This window comes from Triticum aestivum, chromosome 5D (genome assembly GCF_018294505.1).
Source record: "Triticum aestivum cultivar Chinese Spring chromosome 5D, IWGSC CS RefSeq v2.1, whole genome shotgun sequence".
NCBI classification, from domain to species: Eukaryota; Viridiplantae; Streptophyta; class Magnoliopsida; order Poales; family Poaceae; genus Triticum; species Triticum aestivum.
The window spans coordinates 376,659,238-376,676,473 of record NC_057808.1 but is presented as its reverse complement, the minus strand read 5'-3'; the positions used below and the strand labels follow the sequence as shown (position 1 = coordinate 376,676,473).

Genomic DNA, 17,236 nt, shown 5'->3' with positions numbered 1-17,236 from the left:
AAGAGACATCATGGTATGCACCATATCCAATAGGGTGCAGTTATGATGTTCGGACACACCATCACAATATGGTGTTCCAGGCGGTATTAGTCGTGAAACAATTTCCACAATTTCTTAATTGTGTGCCAAACTCGTAACTCAGATATTCATCTCTATGATCATATCACAGACATTTTATCCTCTTGTCACGACGATCTTCAACTTCACTCTGAAATTACTTGAACCTTTCAATAATTCAGACTTGTGTTTCATCAAGTAAATATTCTCAGCATCTACTCAAATCATCTGTGAAGTAAGAACATAACGATATCCACTGCGTGCCTCAGCACTCATTGGACTGCACACATCAAATGTATTACTTCCAACAAGTTGCTCTCTTGTTCCATCTTACTGAAAACGAGGCCTTTCAGTCATCTTGCCCATGTGGTATGATTTGCATGTCTCAAGTGATTCAAAATCAAGTGAGTCCAAATGATCCATCTGTATGGACTTTCTTCATGCATATATACTAATAGACATGGTTCGCATGTCTCAATCTTTTCAAAAACGAGTGAGTCCAAAGATCCATCAACATGGAGCTTCTTCATGCGTTTTATACCAATATGACTCAAGTGGCAGTGCCACAAGTATGTGGTACTATCATTACTATCTTATATCTTTTGGCATGAACATGTGTATCACTACGATCGAGATTCAATAAACCATTCATTTTAGGTGCAAGACCATTGAAGGTATTATTCAAATAGACAGAGTAACCATTATTCTCCTTTAATGAATAACCGTATTGCGATAAACATAATCCAATCATGTCTATGCTTAACGCAAACACCAAATAACAATTATTCAGGTTTAACCCCAATCTCGATGGTAGAGGGAGCATGCGATGCTTGATCACATCAACCTTGGAAACACACATATCGTCATCTCACCTTTAGCTAGTCTCCGTTTATTCCGCAGCTTTTATTTCGAGTTACTAACACTTAGCAACCGAACCGGTATCTAATACCCTGGTGCTACTAGGAGTACTAGTAAAGTACACATTAATATAATGTATATCCAATATACTTCTGTCGACCTTGCCAGCCTTCTCATCTACGAAGTATCTAGGGTAGTTCTGCTTCAGTGACCGTTCCCCTCATTTCAGAAGCACTTAGTCTCGGGTTTGGGTTCAACCTTGGGTTTCTTCACTAGAGCAGCAACTGATTTGCCGTTTCATGAAGTATCCCTTCTTGCCCTTGCCCTTCTAGAAACTAGTGGTTTTACTAACCATCAACAATTGATGCTCCTACTTGATTTCTACTTTCGCGGTGTCAAACATCGCGAGTTGCTCAAGGATCATCATGTCTATCCCTGATATGTTATAGTTCATCACGAAGCTCTAATAGCTTGGTGGCAGTGACTATGGAGAACCATCACTATCTCATCTGGAAGATTAACTCCCACTCGATTCAAGTGATTGTAGTACTCAGACAATCTGAGCACATGCTCAACGATTGAGCTTTTCTCCCTTAGTTTGCAGGCTTAAGAAACTTGTCAGAGGTCTCATACCTCTTGACGTGGGCACTAGTCTGAAATCCCAATTTCAGTCTTTGGAACATCTCATATGTTCTGCGACGTTTCAAAACCGTCTTTGGTGCCACAATTTTAAACCGTTCAACATTACGCACTGAACTATCACGTAGTCATCAAAACGTGTATGTCAGATGTTCGCAACATCCACAAACGACGCTCGAGGTTCAGCACACCGAGCGGTGCATTAAGGACATAAGCCTTCTGTGCAGCAATGAGGACAATCCTCAGTTTACGGACCCAGTCCGCATAATTGCTACTATCAACTTTCAACTAAATTTTCTCTAGGAACATATCTTAGTAGAACTAAAGCGTAAGCTACGACATTATTTGCAAAGACCTTTTGACTATGTTCATGATAATTAAGTTCATCTGATTATTTAATGAACTCCCACTTAGATAGACATCCCTCTAGTCATCTAAGTGATACATGATCCGAATCGACTAGGCCGTGTCCGATCATCACGTGAGACGGACTAGTCATCATCGGTGAACATCTCCATGTTGATCGTATCTACTATACGACTCATGTTCGACCTTTCGGTCTCTTGTGTTCCGAGGCCATGTCTGTACATGCTAGGCTCGTCAAGTCAACCTAAGTGTTTTGCTTGTGTTCCGAGGCCATGTCTGTACATGCTAGGCTCGTCAACACCCGTTGTATGCGAACGTTAGAATCTATCACACCCGATCATCACGTGGTGCTTCGAAACAACGAACCTTCGCAACGGTGCACAGTTAGGGGGAACACATCTCTTGAAATTTTAGTGAGGGATCATCTTATTTATGCTACCGTCGTTCTAAGCAAATAAGATGTAAACATGACAAACATCACATGCAAATCATAAAGTGACATGATATGGCCAATATCATCTTGCGCCTTTGATCTCCATCTTCGAGGCGCGGCATGATCACCTTCGTCACCGGCATGACACCATGATCTCCATCATCGTGTCTTCATGAAGTTGTCTCGCCAACTATTACTTCTACTACTATGGCTAACGGTTAGCAATAAAGTAAAGTAATTACATGGCGTTTTCATTGACACGCAGGTCATACAATAAATTAAGACAACTCCTATGGCTCCTGCCGGTTGTTATACTCATCGACATCCAAGTCGTGATTCCTATTACAAGAACATGATCAATCTCATACATCACATATATAATTCATCACATCCTTTTGGCCATATCACATCACATAGCATACCCTGCAAAAACAAGTTAGACGTCTTCTAATTGTTGGTGCATGTTTTACGTGGCTGCTATGGGTTTCTAGCAAGAACGTTTCTTACCTACGCAAAAGCCACAACGGTGATATGCCAATTGCAATTTACCCTTCATAAGGACCCTTTTCATCGAATCTGATCCAACTAAAGTGGGAGAGACAGACACCCGCTAGCCACCTTATGCATCAAGTGCATGTCAGTTGGTGGAACCTGTCTCACGTAAGAGTACGTGTAAGGTCGGTCCGGGCCGCTTCATCCCACAATGCATAGACCTGGCTCATGATGCCACTGTTGGGGAACGTAGCAGAAATTCAAAATTTTCCTACGTGCCACCAAGATCAATCTAGGAGATGCTAGCAATGAGAGGGGAGGAGTGCATCTACATACCCTTGTAGATCGCGAGCGGAAGCATTCAAGAGAACGGGGTTGATGGAGTCGTACTCGTCGTGATCCAAATCACCGATGATCCTGGCGCCGAACGGACGGCACCTCCGCGTTCAACACACGTACGGAGCGGGGACGTCTCCTCCTTCTTGATCCAGCAAGGGGGGAGGAGAAGTTGATGGAGATCCAGCAGCACGACGGCGTGGTGGTGGAAGTAGCGGGATCCCGGCAGGGCTTCGCCAAGCGCAAGCGGGGAGGAAGAGGTGTCATGGGAGGGAGGGAGGCGCCAGGGCTTGGGGTGCTGCTCCCATGCGCCTCCCCACTATATATAGGGGTGGAGGGGGCTGGTTTCTTGCCCTCCAAGTCCATTGGGGCGTTGGCAAAGGTGGGGGAAAGAAATCCCATCATTTCCCTTCCCCACCGATTGTTATCCCCCTTTTTTAGGGATCTTGATCTTATCCCTTCGCGATATGATCTTATTCCTTCTAAGGTGGGATCTTGGTGCGCCTTGACCAGGGGTGTGGGGCCTTGCCCCCACTACCCACGTTCATGTGGGTCCCCCTATGCAGGTGGGCCCCACTTCGGAACCTTCTAGAACCTTCCCGGTACAATACCGAAAAATCCCGAACATTTTCCGGTGGCCAAAATAGGACTTCCCATATATAAATCTTTACCTCCGGACCATTACGGAACTCCCTGTGACGTCCGGGATCTCATCCGGAACTCTGAACGACTTTCGGATTTCCGCATACTAATATCTCGACAACCCTAGCGTCACCGAACCTTAAGTGTGTAGACCCTACGGGTTCGGGAGACATGCAGACATGACCGAGACGACTCTCCTGTCAATAACCAACAGCGGGATCTGGATACCCATGTTGGCTCCCACATGTTTCACGATGATCTCATCGGATGAACCACGATGTCGAGGATTCAATCAATCCCGTATACAATTCCCTTTGTCAACCGGTACGTTACTTGCCCGAGATTCGATCGTCGGTATCCCAATACCTTGTTCAATCTCGTTACCGGCAAGTCACTTTACTCGTACCGTAATGCATGATACCATGACCAAACACATGGTCACATTGAGCTCATTATGATGATGCATTATCGAGTGGGCCCAGAGATACCTCTCCGTCATACAGAGTGACAAATCCCAGTCTCGATTCGTGCCAACCCAACAGACACTTTCGGAGATACCTGTAGTGCACCTTTATAGCCACCCAGTTACGTTGTGACGTTTGGTACACCCAAAGCATTCCTACGGTATCCGGGAGTTGCACAATCTCATGGTCTAAGGAAATGATACTTGACATTAGAAAAGCTCTAGCAAACGAACTACACGATCTTGTGCTATGCTTAGGATTGGGTCTTGTCCATCACATCATTCTCCTAATGATGTGATCCCGTTAGCAATGACATCCAATGTCCATGGTCAGGAAACCATAACCATCTATTGATCAACGAGCTAGTCAACTAGAGGCTTACTAGGGACATGTTGTGGTCTATGTATTCACACATGTATTACGGTTTCCAGTTAATACAATTATAGCATGAACAACAGACAATTATCATGAACAAGGAAATACAATAATAACCATTTTATTATTTTCCAACAGGCCCCACCCGGTGGACCCCCCGGGACCCTTCCGGAAGGGTCCCGGTACAATACCGGTGGCCCCCGAAACTTTCCCGGTGGCCGAAACTGGACTTCCTATATACAATTCTTCACCTCCGGACCATTCCGGAACTCCTCGTGACGTCCTGGATATCTTGCGGGACTCCGAACAACTTTCGGATTTCCGCATACTAATATCTCTACAACCCTAGCGTCACCGAACCTTAAGTGTGTAAACCCAACGGGTTCGGGAGACATGCAGACATGACCGAGACGACTCTCCGGTCAATAACCAACAGCGGGATCTGGATACCCATGTTGGCTCCCACATGTTCCACGATGATCTCATCGGATGAACCACGATGTCGAGGATTCAATCAATCCCGCATACAATTCCCTTAGTCAATCGGTACATTACTTGCCCGAGATTCGATCGTTGGTATCCCAATACCTTGTTCAATCTCATTACCGGCAAGTCACTTTACTCGTACCGTAATGCATGATCCCGTGACCAAACACTTGGTCACATTGAGCTCATTATGATGATGCATTACCGAGTGGGCCCAGAGATACCTCTCCGTCATACGGAGTGACAAATCCCAGTCTCGATTCGTGCCAACCCAACAGACACTTTCGGAGATACCCGTAGTGCACCTTTATAGCCACCCAGTTACGTTGTGACGTTTGGCACACCCAAAGCACTCCTATGGTATCCGGGAGTTGCACAATCTCATGGTCTAAGGAAATGACACTTGACATTTGGAAAAGCTCTAGCAAACGAACTACACGATCTTGTGCTATGCTTAGGATTGGGTCTTGTCCATCACATCATTCTCCTAATGATGTGATCCCGTTATCAATGACATCCAATGTCCATAGTCAGGAAACCATGACTATCTGTTGATCAACGAGCTAGTCAACTAGAGGCTCACTAGGGACATGTTGTGGTCTATGTATTCACACATGTATTACGATTTCCGGATAACACAATTATAGCATGAACAATAGACAATTATCATGAACAAGGAAATATAATAATAACCATTTTATTATTGCCTCTAGGGCATATTTCCAACAGTCTCCCACTTGCACTAGAGTCAATAATCTAGTTACATTGTGATGAATCGAACACCCATAGAGTTCTGGTGTTGATCATGTTTTGCTCTAGGGAGAGGTTTAGTCAACGGATCTGCTACATTCAGGTCCGTATGTACTTTAAAAATATCTATGTCTCCATTTTGAACATTTTCACGAATGGAGTTGACGCGACGCTTGATATGCCTGGTCTTCCTGTGAAACCTGGGCTCCTTGGCAAGGGAAATAGCTCCATGTTGTCACAGAAGAGAGTCATCGGGCCCGACGCATTGGGAATAACTCCTAGGTCGGTAATGAACTCCTTCATCTAGATTGCTTCTTGTGCTGCATCTGAGGCCGCCATGTATTCCGCTTCACATGTAGATCCCGCCACAACGCTTTGCTTGCAACTGCACCAGCTGACTGCCCCACCATTCAAAATATACACGTATCCGGTTTGTGACTTAGAGTCATCTAGATCTGTGTCGAAGCTAGCATCGACGTAACCCTTTACGACGAGCTCTTCGTCACCTCCATAAACGAGAAACATATCCTTAGTCCTCTTCAGGTACTTCAGGATATTCTTGACCCCTGTCCAGTGTTCCATGCCGGGATTACTTTGGTATCTTCCTACCAAACTCACGGCAAGGTTTACATCAGGTCTGGTACACAGCATGGCATACATAATAGACCCTATGGCCGAGGCATAGGGGACGACACTCATCTTTTCTCTATCTTCTGCCGTGGTCGGGCATTGAGCCGTGCTCAATTGCACACCTTGCAATACAGGCAAGAACCCCTTCTTGGACTGATCCATATTGAACTTCTTCAATATCTTGTCAAGGTACGTACTTTGTGAAAGACCAATGAGGCGTCTTGATCTATCTCTATAGATCTTGATGCCTAATATATAAGCAGCTTCTCCAAGGTCCTTCATTGAAAAACACTTGTTCAAGTAGGCCTTTATGCTTCCCAAGAATTCTATATCATGTCCCATCAACAGTATGTCATCCACATATAATATGAGAAATGCTACAGAGCTCCCACTCACTTTCTTGTAAACACAGGCTTCTCCATAAGTCTGTGTAAACCCAAACGCTTTGATCATCTCATCAAATCGAATGTTTCCAACTCCGAGATGCTTGCACCAGCCCATAGATGGAGCGCTGGAGCTTGCATACCTTGTTAGCATTCTTAGGATCGACAAAACCTTCCGGCTGCATCATATACAATTCTTCCTTAAGAAAGCCGTTAAGGAATGCCGTTTTGATGTCCATTTGCCATATCTCATAATCATAGAATGCGGCAATTGCTAACATGATTCAGACGGACTTCAGCTTCGCTACGGGTGAGAAAGTCTCATCGTAGTCAACCCCTTGAACTTGTCGATAACCCTTAGCGACAAGTCGAGCCTTATAGATGGTCACATTATCATCCGCGTCTGTCTTCTTCTTAAAGATCCATTTATTTTCTATGGCTCGCCGATCATCGGGCAAGTCAGTCAAAGTCCATACTTCGTTTTCATACATGGATCCTATCTCGTATTTCATGGCTTCTAGCCATTTGTCGGAATCCGGGCCCGCCATCGCTTCTTCATAGTTCGAAGGTTCACCGTTGTCTAACAACATGATTTCTAGGACAGGGTTGCCGTACCACTCTGGTGCGGAACGTGTCCTTGTGGACCTATGAAGTTCAGTAGGAGCTTGATCCGAAGTACCTTGATCATCATCATCATTAACTTCCTCTCTAGTCGGTGCATGCACCACAGGAACATTTTCCTGAGCTGCGCTACTTTCCGCTTCAAGAGGCAGTACTTCATCAAGCTCTACCTTCCTCCCACTTACTTCTTTCGAGAGAAACTCTTTCTCCAGAAAGGAGCGTTCTTAGCAACAAAGATCTTGCCTTCGGATCTGAGGTAGAAGGTATACCCAATGGTTTCCTTAGGGTATCCTATGAAGACGCATTTCTCCGACTTGGGTTCGAGCTTTTCAGGTTGAAGTTTCTTGACATAAGCATCGCATCCCCAAACTTTTAGAAACGACAGCTTAGGTTTCTTCCCAAACCATAATTCATACGGTGTCGTCTCAACGGATTTCGACGGAGCCCTATTTAAAGTGAATGCGGCAGTCTCTAAAGCATAGCCCCAAAATGAGAGCGGTAGATCGGTAAGAGACATCATAGATTGCACCATATCCAATAGAGTGCGATTACGACGTTCGGACACACCATTTCGCTGAGGTGTTCCAGGCGGCGTGAGTTGTGAAACTATTCCACATTTCCTTAAGTGTGTGCCAAATTCGTGACTCAAATATTCCCCTCCACGATCTGATCGTAAGAACTTTATTTTCCTGTCACGTTGATTCTCAACCTCACTCTGAAATTCCTTGAAATTTTCAAAGGTCTCAGACTTGTGTTTCATTAGGTAGACATACCCATATCTACTCAAGTCATCAGTGAGAGTGAGAACATAACGATAGCCATCGCGAGCCTCAACACTCATTGGACCGCACATATCAGTATGTATGATTTCCAATAAGTTGGTTGCTCGCTCCATTGTTCCGGAGAACGGAGTCTTGGTCATCTTACCCATGAGGCATGGTTCGCACATGTCAAATGATTCGTAATCAAGAGACTCCAAAAGTCCATCTGCATGGAGCTTCTTCATGCGTTTGACACCAATGTGACAAAGACGGCAGTGCCACAAGTATGTGGGACTATCATTATCAACCTAACATCTTTTGGTATTCACACTATGAATATGTGTAACACTACGTTCGAGATTCATTAAGAATAAACCATTAACCAGCGGGGCATGACCATAAAACATATCTCTCATATAAATAGAATAACTATTATTCTCGGATTTAAATGAGTAGCCATCTCGAATTAAACGAGATCCTGATACAATGTTCATGCTCAAAGCTGGCACTAAATAACAATTATTGAGGTTCAAAACTAATCCCGTAGGTAAATGTAGAGGTAGCGTGCCGACGACGATCACATCGACCTTGGAACCATTCCCGACGCGCATCGTCACCTCGTCCTTTGCCAGTCTCTGTTTATTCCGCAGCTCCTGCTTTGAGTTACAAATATGAGCAACCGCACCGGTATCAAATACCCAGGAGCTACTACGAGTGCTGGTAAGGTACACATCAATAACATGTATATCACATATACCTTTGGTGTTGCCGGCCTTCTTGTCCGCCAAGTACTTGGGGCAGTTCCGCTTCCAGTGACCACTTTCCTTGCAATAAAAGCACTCAGTCTCAGGCTTGGGTCCATTCTTTGGCTTCTTCCCGGCAACTGGCTTACCAGGCGCGGCAACTCCCTTGTCGTCCTTTTTGAAGTTCTTCTTACCCTTGCCTTTCTTGAACTTAGTGGTTTTATTCACCATCAACACTTGATGTTCCTTTTTGATCTCCACCTCCGCTGATTTCAGCATTGAATATACCTCAGGAATGGTCTTTTCCATCCCCTGCATATTGAAGTTCATCACAAAGCTCTTGTAGCTCGGTGGAAGCGACTGAAGGATTCTGTCAATGACCGCGTCATCCGGGAGATTAACTCCCAGCTGAGTCAAGCGGTTGTGTAACCCAAACATTTTGAGTATGTGCTCACTGACAGAACTATTTTCCTCCATCTTACAACTGAAGAACTTGTCGGAGACTTCATATCTCTCGACCCGGGCATGAGCTTGGAAAACCATTTTCAGCTCTTCGAACATCTCATATGCTCCGTGTTGCTCAAAACGCTTTTGGAGCCCCGGTTCTAAGCTGTAAAGCATGCCGCACTGAACGAGGGAGTAATCATCAGCACGCTACTGCCAAGCGTTCATAACGTCTTGGTTCTCTGGGATGGGTGCGTCACCTAGCGGTGCTTCTAGGACATAATCTTTCTTGGCAGCTATGAGGATGATCCTCAGGTTCCGGACCCAGTCCGTATAGTTGCTGCCATCATCTTTCAGCTTGGTTTTCTCTAGGAGCGCGTTGAAGTTGAGGGCAACATTAGCGTGGGCCATTTGATCTACAAGACATATTGTAAAGATTTTAGACTAAGTTCATGATAATTAAGTTCATCTAATCAAATTATTTAATGAACTCCCACTCAGATAGACATCCCTCTAGTCATCGAAGTGAAACATGATCCGAGTCAACTAGGCCGTGTCCGATCATCACGTGAGACGGACTAGTCAACATCGGTGAACATCTTCATGTTGATCGTATCTTCTATACGACTCATGCTCGACCTTTCGGTCTTCCGTGTTCCGAGGCCATGTCTGTACATGCTAGGCTCGTCAAGTCAACCTAAGTGTATTGCGTGTGTAAATCTGGCTTACACCCGTTGTATTCGAACATTAGAATCTATCACACCCGATCATCACGTGGTGCTTCGAAACAACGAACCTTCGCAACGGTGCACAGTTAGGGGGAACACTTTCTTGAAATTATTTCGAGGGATCATCTTATTTAAGCTACCGTCGTTCTAAGCAAATAAGATGTAAAACATGATAAATATCACATGCAATCAAATAGTGACATGATATGGCCAATATCATTTTGCTCCTTTTGATCTCCATCTTCGGGGCGCCATGATCATCGTCGTCACCGGCATGACACCATGATCTCCATCATCATGATCTCCATCATCGTGTCTTCATGAAGTTGTCTCGTCATTTATTACTTCTACTACTATGGCTAACGGTTTAGCAATAAAGTAAAATAATTACATGACGTTATATGTTGACACGCAGGTCATAAATAAATTAAGACAACTCCTATGGCTCCTGCCGGTTGTCATACTCACCGACATGCAAGTCGTGATTCCTATTACAAGAACATGATCAATCTCATACATCACATATATCATTCATCACATCCTTTTGACCATATCACATCAGACGGCATATGCTGCAAAAACAAGTTAGACGTCCTCTAATTGTTGTTGCAAATTTTTACGTGGCTGCTATAGGTTTCTTAGCAAGAACGTTTCTTACCTACGCCAAAACCACAACGTGATATGCCAATTTCTATTTACCCTTCATAAGGACCCTTTTCATCGAATCCGATCCGACTAAAGTGGGAGAGACAGACACCCGCTAGCCACCTTATGCAACTAGTGCATGTCAGTCGGTGGAACCTGTCTCACGTAAGCGTACGTGTAAGGTCGGTCTGGGCCGCTTCATCCCACGATGCCGCCGAATCAAGATAAGACTAGTAACGGCAAGTAAATTGACAATATCGGCGCCCACAACTGCTTTGTGTTCTATTCGTGCATAGAAACTAAACCTGGCTCATGATGCCACTGTTGTAGATCGTTGCGGAAATTAAATTTTTTCTCCACATCACCAAGAACAATCTATGGAGTCTTCTAGTAACGAGAGGGAAAAGAGTGCATCTACATACCCTTGTAGATCGCGAGCGGAAGCGTTCAAGTGAACGGGGTTGATGGAGTCTTACTCGTCGTGATCCAAATCACCGATGACCGAGCGCCGAACGGACGACACCTCCGCGTTCAACACACGTACGGTTGGGGAAGACGTCTCCTCCTTCTTGATCCAGCAAGGGGGAGGGAGAGGTTGATGGAGATCCAGCAGCACGACGGCGTGGTGGTGGAAGCAGCGGGGATCTCGGCAGGGCTTCGCCAAGCTCAGCGAGAGGGAGAGGTGTCACGGGAGGGAGAGGGAGGCGCCAGGGGCTTGGGTGCGGCTGCCCTCCCTCCCCCCTCTTTATATAGGGCCCCTGGGGGGGCGCCGGCCCTAGGAGATCCAATCTCCAAGGGGGGGCGGCGGCCAAGGGGGTGGCTTGCCCCCCAAGCCAAGTGGGGCGCCCCCACCCCTAGGGTTTCCAACCCTAGGCGCACGGGGAGGCCCAAGGGGGGCGCACCAGCCCACCAGGGGCTGGTTCCCCTCCCACTTCAGCCCATGGGGCCCTCCGGGATAGGTGGCCCCACCCGGTGGACCCCCCGGGACCCTTCCGGTGGTCCCGGTACAATACCGGTGACCCCCGAAACTTTCCCGATGGCTGAAACTGGACTTCCTATATACAATTCTTCACCTCCGGACCATTCCGGAACTCCTCGTGACGTCATGGATCTCTTCCGGGACTCCGAACAACTTTCGGATTTCCGCATACTAATATCTCTACAACCCTAGCGTCACTGAACCTTAAGTGTGTAGACCCTACGGGTTCGGGAGACATGCAGACATGACCGAGACGACTCTCCGGTCAATAACCAACATCGGGATCTGGATACCCATGTTGGCTCCCACATGTTCCACGATGATCTCATCGGATGAACCACGATGTCGAGGATTCAATCAATCCCGCATACAATTCCCTTTGTCAATCGGTACGTTACTTGCCCGAGATTCGATCGTCGGTATCCCAATACCTTGTTCAATCTCGTTACCGGCAAGTCACTTTACTCGTACCATAATGCATGATCCCGCGACCAAACACTTGGTCACATTGAGCTCATTATGATGATGCATTACCGAGTGGGCCCAGAGATACCTCTCCGTCATACGGAGTGACAAATCCCAGTCTCGATTCGTGCCAACCCAACAGACACTTTCGGAGATACCCGTAGTGCACCTTTATAGCCACCCAGTTACGTTGTGACGTTTGGCACACCCAAAGCACTCCTATGGTATCCGGGAGTTGCACAATCTCATGGTCTAAGGAAATGATACTTGACATTTGGAAAAGCTCTAGCAAACGAACTACACGATCTTGTGCTATGCTTAGGATTGGGTCTGGTCCATCACATCATTCTCCTAATGATGTGATCCCGTTATCAATGACATCCAATGTCCATAGTCAGGAAACCATGACTATCTGTTGATCAACGAGCTAGTCAACTAGAGGCTCACTAGGGACATGTTGTGGTCTATGTATTCACACATGTATTACGATTTCCGGATAACACAATTATAGCATGAACAATAGACAATTATCATGAACAAGGAAATATAATAATAACCATTTTATTATTGCCTCTAGGGCATATTTCCAACAGGAACTATCCTAGGACTGCACAGGAGCTGTTTAATTTCAGACACTCCAGCCTTAGAGTAACTGTTGAGAGGGCATTCGGAGCTCTGAAGAATAGGTTTAAGATCGTGGATCAGAAGCCATTCCACACATACTCCACTCAGGTTAAGCTTGTTCTTACTTGTTGCATTCTGCATAACTGGATCCTCCAGTGGGGCTTTGATGAACACGTGCCTGAGGAGGAAGAGGTCGAGCGTGACGATGTTGTTAGTTCCGGCCATGGTGTGGAGGCATTTGACAATGACGCTTGGAAGAACAAAATGTTGGAGGGGGCAGAGGCAATGTGTCTTAAGAGAGGTCAGTGCAGGATTTGAAGAAGATGGAAGAGAAGAAGAAGAAGAAGAAGAAGAAGAAGAAGAAGAAGAAGAAGAAGAAGAAGAAGCAGTAGCAGAAGCAGAAGAAGAGGAAGAGGAAGAGGAAGATCTGCAACACCGCTGAACTATCCCCTATTTAGCCAATGGCTCTTAATAATTTGAACTGTCATTTGATAGTAGTTAGGATGAACTGTCATTTGTTTAACTAGCTGGCGCTACATTTTCAGATTATGTGTGATAAGCTCACCACTAGTTAGAAGTGATGACAACACCTTACGCAGGTTGCAACCAAACACCATGTCATATGTGCGCCTAATGGAATGCGGGCAACCAAACTCCGAGTCAAAAATGATTGTCTCATGCAATTAGGGGCATGCATGACACAACCGAACTATGTCCATCTGGTTTTTTTTGCCCCGCATCCCCACAACCGGCTCACTAGAGCCAGGCTCGCCGGGCCAGGCTGGATTGACAATGTAACCAAACACGCCCTTGACGACGCATGGTTAGGAATCTAAATTAGGATAACCTTGTTTATGTTTGCCATGCGAAAACAAAACATAATGAAGCATATCTTGTCGAGTCGCTCGCTCGCTGGATGCTGGCCGACACTGGGCGTCGACCCGACAACACTTTTATTTAGCCCACGCCACGCGCCACCCCGCGCAAAGCACCCCACACCTTGTACGTAGTAAAAAGCAGTAGCACTCCAGTCCACTCCACTGGCTGACTAAGCATCACGCCGTGCCACGTAGGAGCACATGACCGCCGCCGTGGACGCTGACCCAGCCAGCTCCTCCTCCGCGCGCGCCGGCGCCTCACACGCTGACGCTGGCCACGGCGGCGGCCGGCTCCTCTGCCGCGGCCGCTGGGGCCTCCTCCGCTGCAGCCGGTGTTTCCTCGGCGACGGCCGCCACTTCTGGCTCGGCAGCAGGCGCCGCCTCCTCCTTCACCTCCTCGACCACAGCCGGCTCTGCCTCTGCCACAGCCTCCTTGGTCTCGACCACGGCTGGCGCCTCTGGCTCTTTGGGCGCTTCGGCCTCCGGCTCGGCGGCAGCTGCTGGCTCGGGCTCCTTGGTCTCCTCCGTCTCAGCGGCTGCCGGTGCCTCCTCCTTGGTCTCCTCAACCTCGACGGGGGCAGGCGCCTCGACTTCGGCCTCCGCCGGCGCGGGGACCTCCTCCGTCTTCGCGGCCTCCTCGGCGGCCACTGGCGTCTCCGCCGCGGGCGCCTCCTCCGTCAGCGCGGCCGATGGGTTCTGGACCTGCACGACGCACAGTTACGTTCATTAGCACCACGCACATGTCAACACGTACACAAACCAATCTAGCTCGAGCTCAATGAATATCATGCTCACCCGGCCGTTCGTCAGATCACACACATAAGCAGATCAAAAGGTAAAGAACCGATCGAAACGATCATCGATGCGAGCATGCGAAAAAGGAAAGTCGATCTAGACAAGCTATACGTACGTCAGCGGTGGCCATTGCCGTGGTTGATGCAAGAAGATGCCCGGAGAGGAAGAGGGTGGCTAGCTGAAGCTAGTGCTACCGTGATAGACCGAGACTGTGGTGACTGATCAGAGAGTGTGAGGCGTATGTGTGTGTGTGTGTAGCAATGGGACGGGGTGGAGGGGCTATAAATAGCGGCCTACGGGGGCCAAAACGGGGAGAACGCAAACGAAAATCGAACGCCAGAAAAAAGAGTAAAAATGAATCGACACCGATCGATCGTGAAAATAAACAAGTCTAGTCCATCTCATGATGATCGGGAATCTCGGGAGCTGTATATGCAAATGAACACGTCCTGACGACGTGCAGTTGTACGTGTGTCAACTAAAGGTGGTCCGTGAGTCATGACACTATGGAAAGGGTCCAAAGAACAGACCAGATCGGACCAGGGTGTGCACCATGCAACAGTACCTCCATGCACGGCCGGCGTCGATGCAGCAGTGCGCAGGTAACAGTTGGAGGTGCATCGTGTCACACACACACACATGTATTCGATAAAAAGCAGCGACAGGTTCTTTGAGTTTTTTTTTCAAGAACACGCGAGAGAATTGAGTGCCTTTTTTTAGGTTGTTTGCATTTCCCACAAGGTTCAGTGTATGACGAACCAACCAACCTCCCTCTCGCCGCCGCCGGAGATCACACCGGTGAAGCCTGTGCTGTGGGCTATGACGGCGGCGGCGGGGCATTCTCCCTCGCGCGGTGGCGGCGAACCCCTCTGGCGGCGGTGACACACATCACCACGGTGATCCGGTGGCAAGGAGCGGCGGGATCCCGACGGCGACAGCGGAGGCGCGGCCACCCCATCCTGGAGCCGCTCCTGTGGTGGCGGCCGGGTTCGCGGATCTCGCGTGACCCAGTTGAGCTTGGGCGGCGGATGAAGGCGGCGCTCTTGTGTCGTTTCCTGCTTGGGGACGTCATTCTTGGAGGTGTACACGGGCTCGAGGGACCAGTGGACGGCATCTTTGGTGGAGTGGTGCTTCATCCTACACATTGATGGGGGCGGAACTCAGCGGCATGGTGCAGTGGAGATTCAGCGTTCGATGTGCCGCGATGGACTCGTGCAGGAGGACGACGCTGTCTGGCGTCGTGGTTGCGTCGATGGCGGAGAGGCCTGGCAAGGCCGATGCGTCAGTATCTGCTCTGAAGATGGATCAATGGAAGACGGTGGTGACGACCCTGCTTGCAACGTGCACATGTGGTGCCTACTGAGAGCGCGCTGGACCGGTGTGTGACCCAGTCCCAGCATTGTGGCTTGGATGGAGTGTCCGGCTTTAGATGTTAGGCTTTAGTGCGTGTTTGGTATTCGCTCAGACATTCGGCACCCCTTCATCAAGAGGATAGGAGTAGCAACAGATGTTGCCAAGATGGAGACTTCAGGCTTACTGATGCATTACTTTGTAAGGTCCTTGTGAATAATTAATAAAATGACTGCATGCATCGCCCGGATGCAGAGGCAGTGGTATATCTTCCTTTTCTAATAAAAATGACGAACCAACCTGCGATTGGATGGTTAGAAGAACAGCGGTATCCTTAGCCCATCAGAATTTAAGTACTAAACTTGACATTGGTGTTCGCGTTATTCCAGAATTTATTTTAGGCTTCCGCCGACGTCGTCCAATGAGTGACTTCGTAAAATCTTAAGATGTTATGTCAGCTCAGTTTCTAGGTGGTCCTCGTAAGAGGAGGATGTGCGTGCGTGCGTTTATATAGGTGAGTGTATGCTCATGTGTGTGAGCGACTTCGTTTGTAGTGTGTTAAAAAAATACTAACTCTCAGTGTATGATCGACCCTGTTCCCGTTGATGTGTGTGTTGTGTGCTGGCTAAATCTGATCCTTGGTGGCAGTGGCAAGAGGCAAGTGGACCTTTTGCGTTGTAGGTCTATCCTAGCAGACACTGAGGCACAGCGCATCTCATCGTTCCTGCACGTTCTGCGCCGTCCTTTCCATCGAATCGTCGGTCCCTAGCCGGTTAAATTATGCTCTCGCCGGTTAGCTGCTGTAAGTAATTCTGAGGGAGAGAGATTCGATCTGTGATTTGTATCAAAACGGGTTTGATTAGTGTTTGTTCTGTACGAGATTATGATAGCTGAACAGGGGCGGCTGTCGCGGTTGGCGTCAAGACAATGCACTTGGAACCAATGAATGTGCGCGCCTGAATAGTTGCGATTTAGTTTTGGAATTTAGGTTAGCTCTCCATCTCAGGGTGGTCACCCGACCTATGCTTGCTACGTACTTTCTCCGTTTCAAAATATAGTGTTTTTTTTTATTTCCGTACTTTAACTTTGATCATAAATTAAACAACGAGACCGACAGCGGCGGGAGCAAAAGTTATACCGGTGAATTCGTATTCAAAACAAGTTTTCAATTATATAATTTTTTTCTCCCGCCGCAGTCGGTCTTGTTGGGTTAAACTTATGGTCAAAGTTGGACCTCGGGAAGCACGGACGCACTATATTTTGGAATGGAGAGAGTAGTATATAGACTTTCT

At 47.5% G+C, this 17,236-nt stretch overlaps 1 protein-coding gene across 1 annotated transcript; it reads right to left on the bottom strand.

Moving 5' to 3' along the window:
- Nucleotides 1-13,745: 13,745 nt before the first annotated feature.
- On the bottom strand, nt 13,746-14,941 carry LOC123121903 (induced stolen tip protein TUB8). Its single transcript, XM_044541996.1, has 2 exons — nt 14,710-14,941; nt 13,746-14,501 (listed from the first exon to the last, which is right to left on the bottom strand). Exons 1-2 carry the CDS (start codon nt 14,722-14,724, stop codon nt 14,058-14,060), a joined length of 459 nt encoding a protein of 152 aa, XP_044397931.1. The 5' UTR covers nt 14,725-14,941; the 3' UTR covers nt 13,746-14,057.
- Between the last annotated feature and the right edge of the window lie 2,295 nt (nt 14,942-17,236).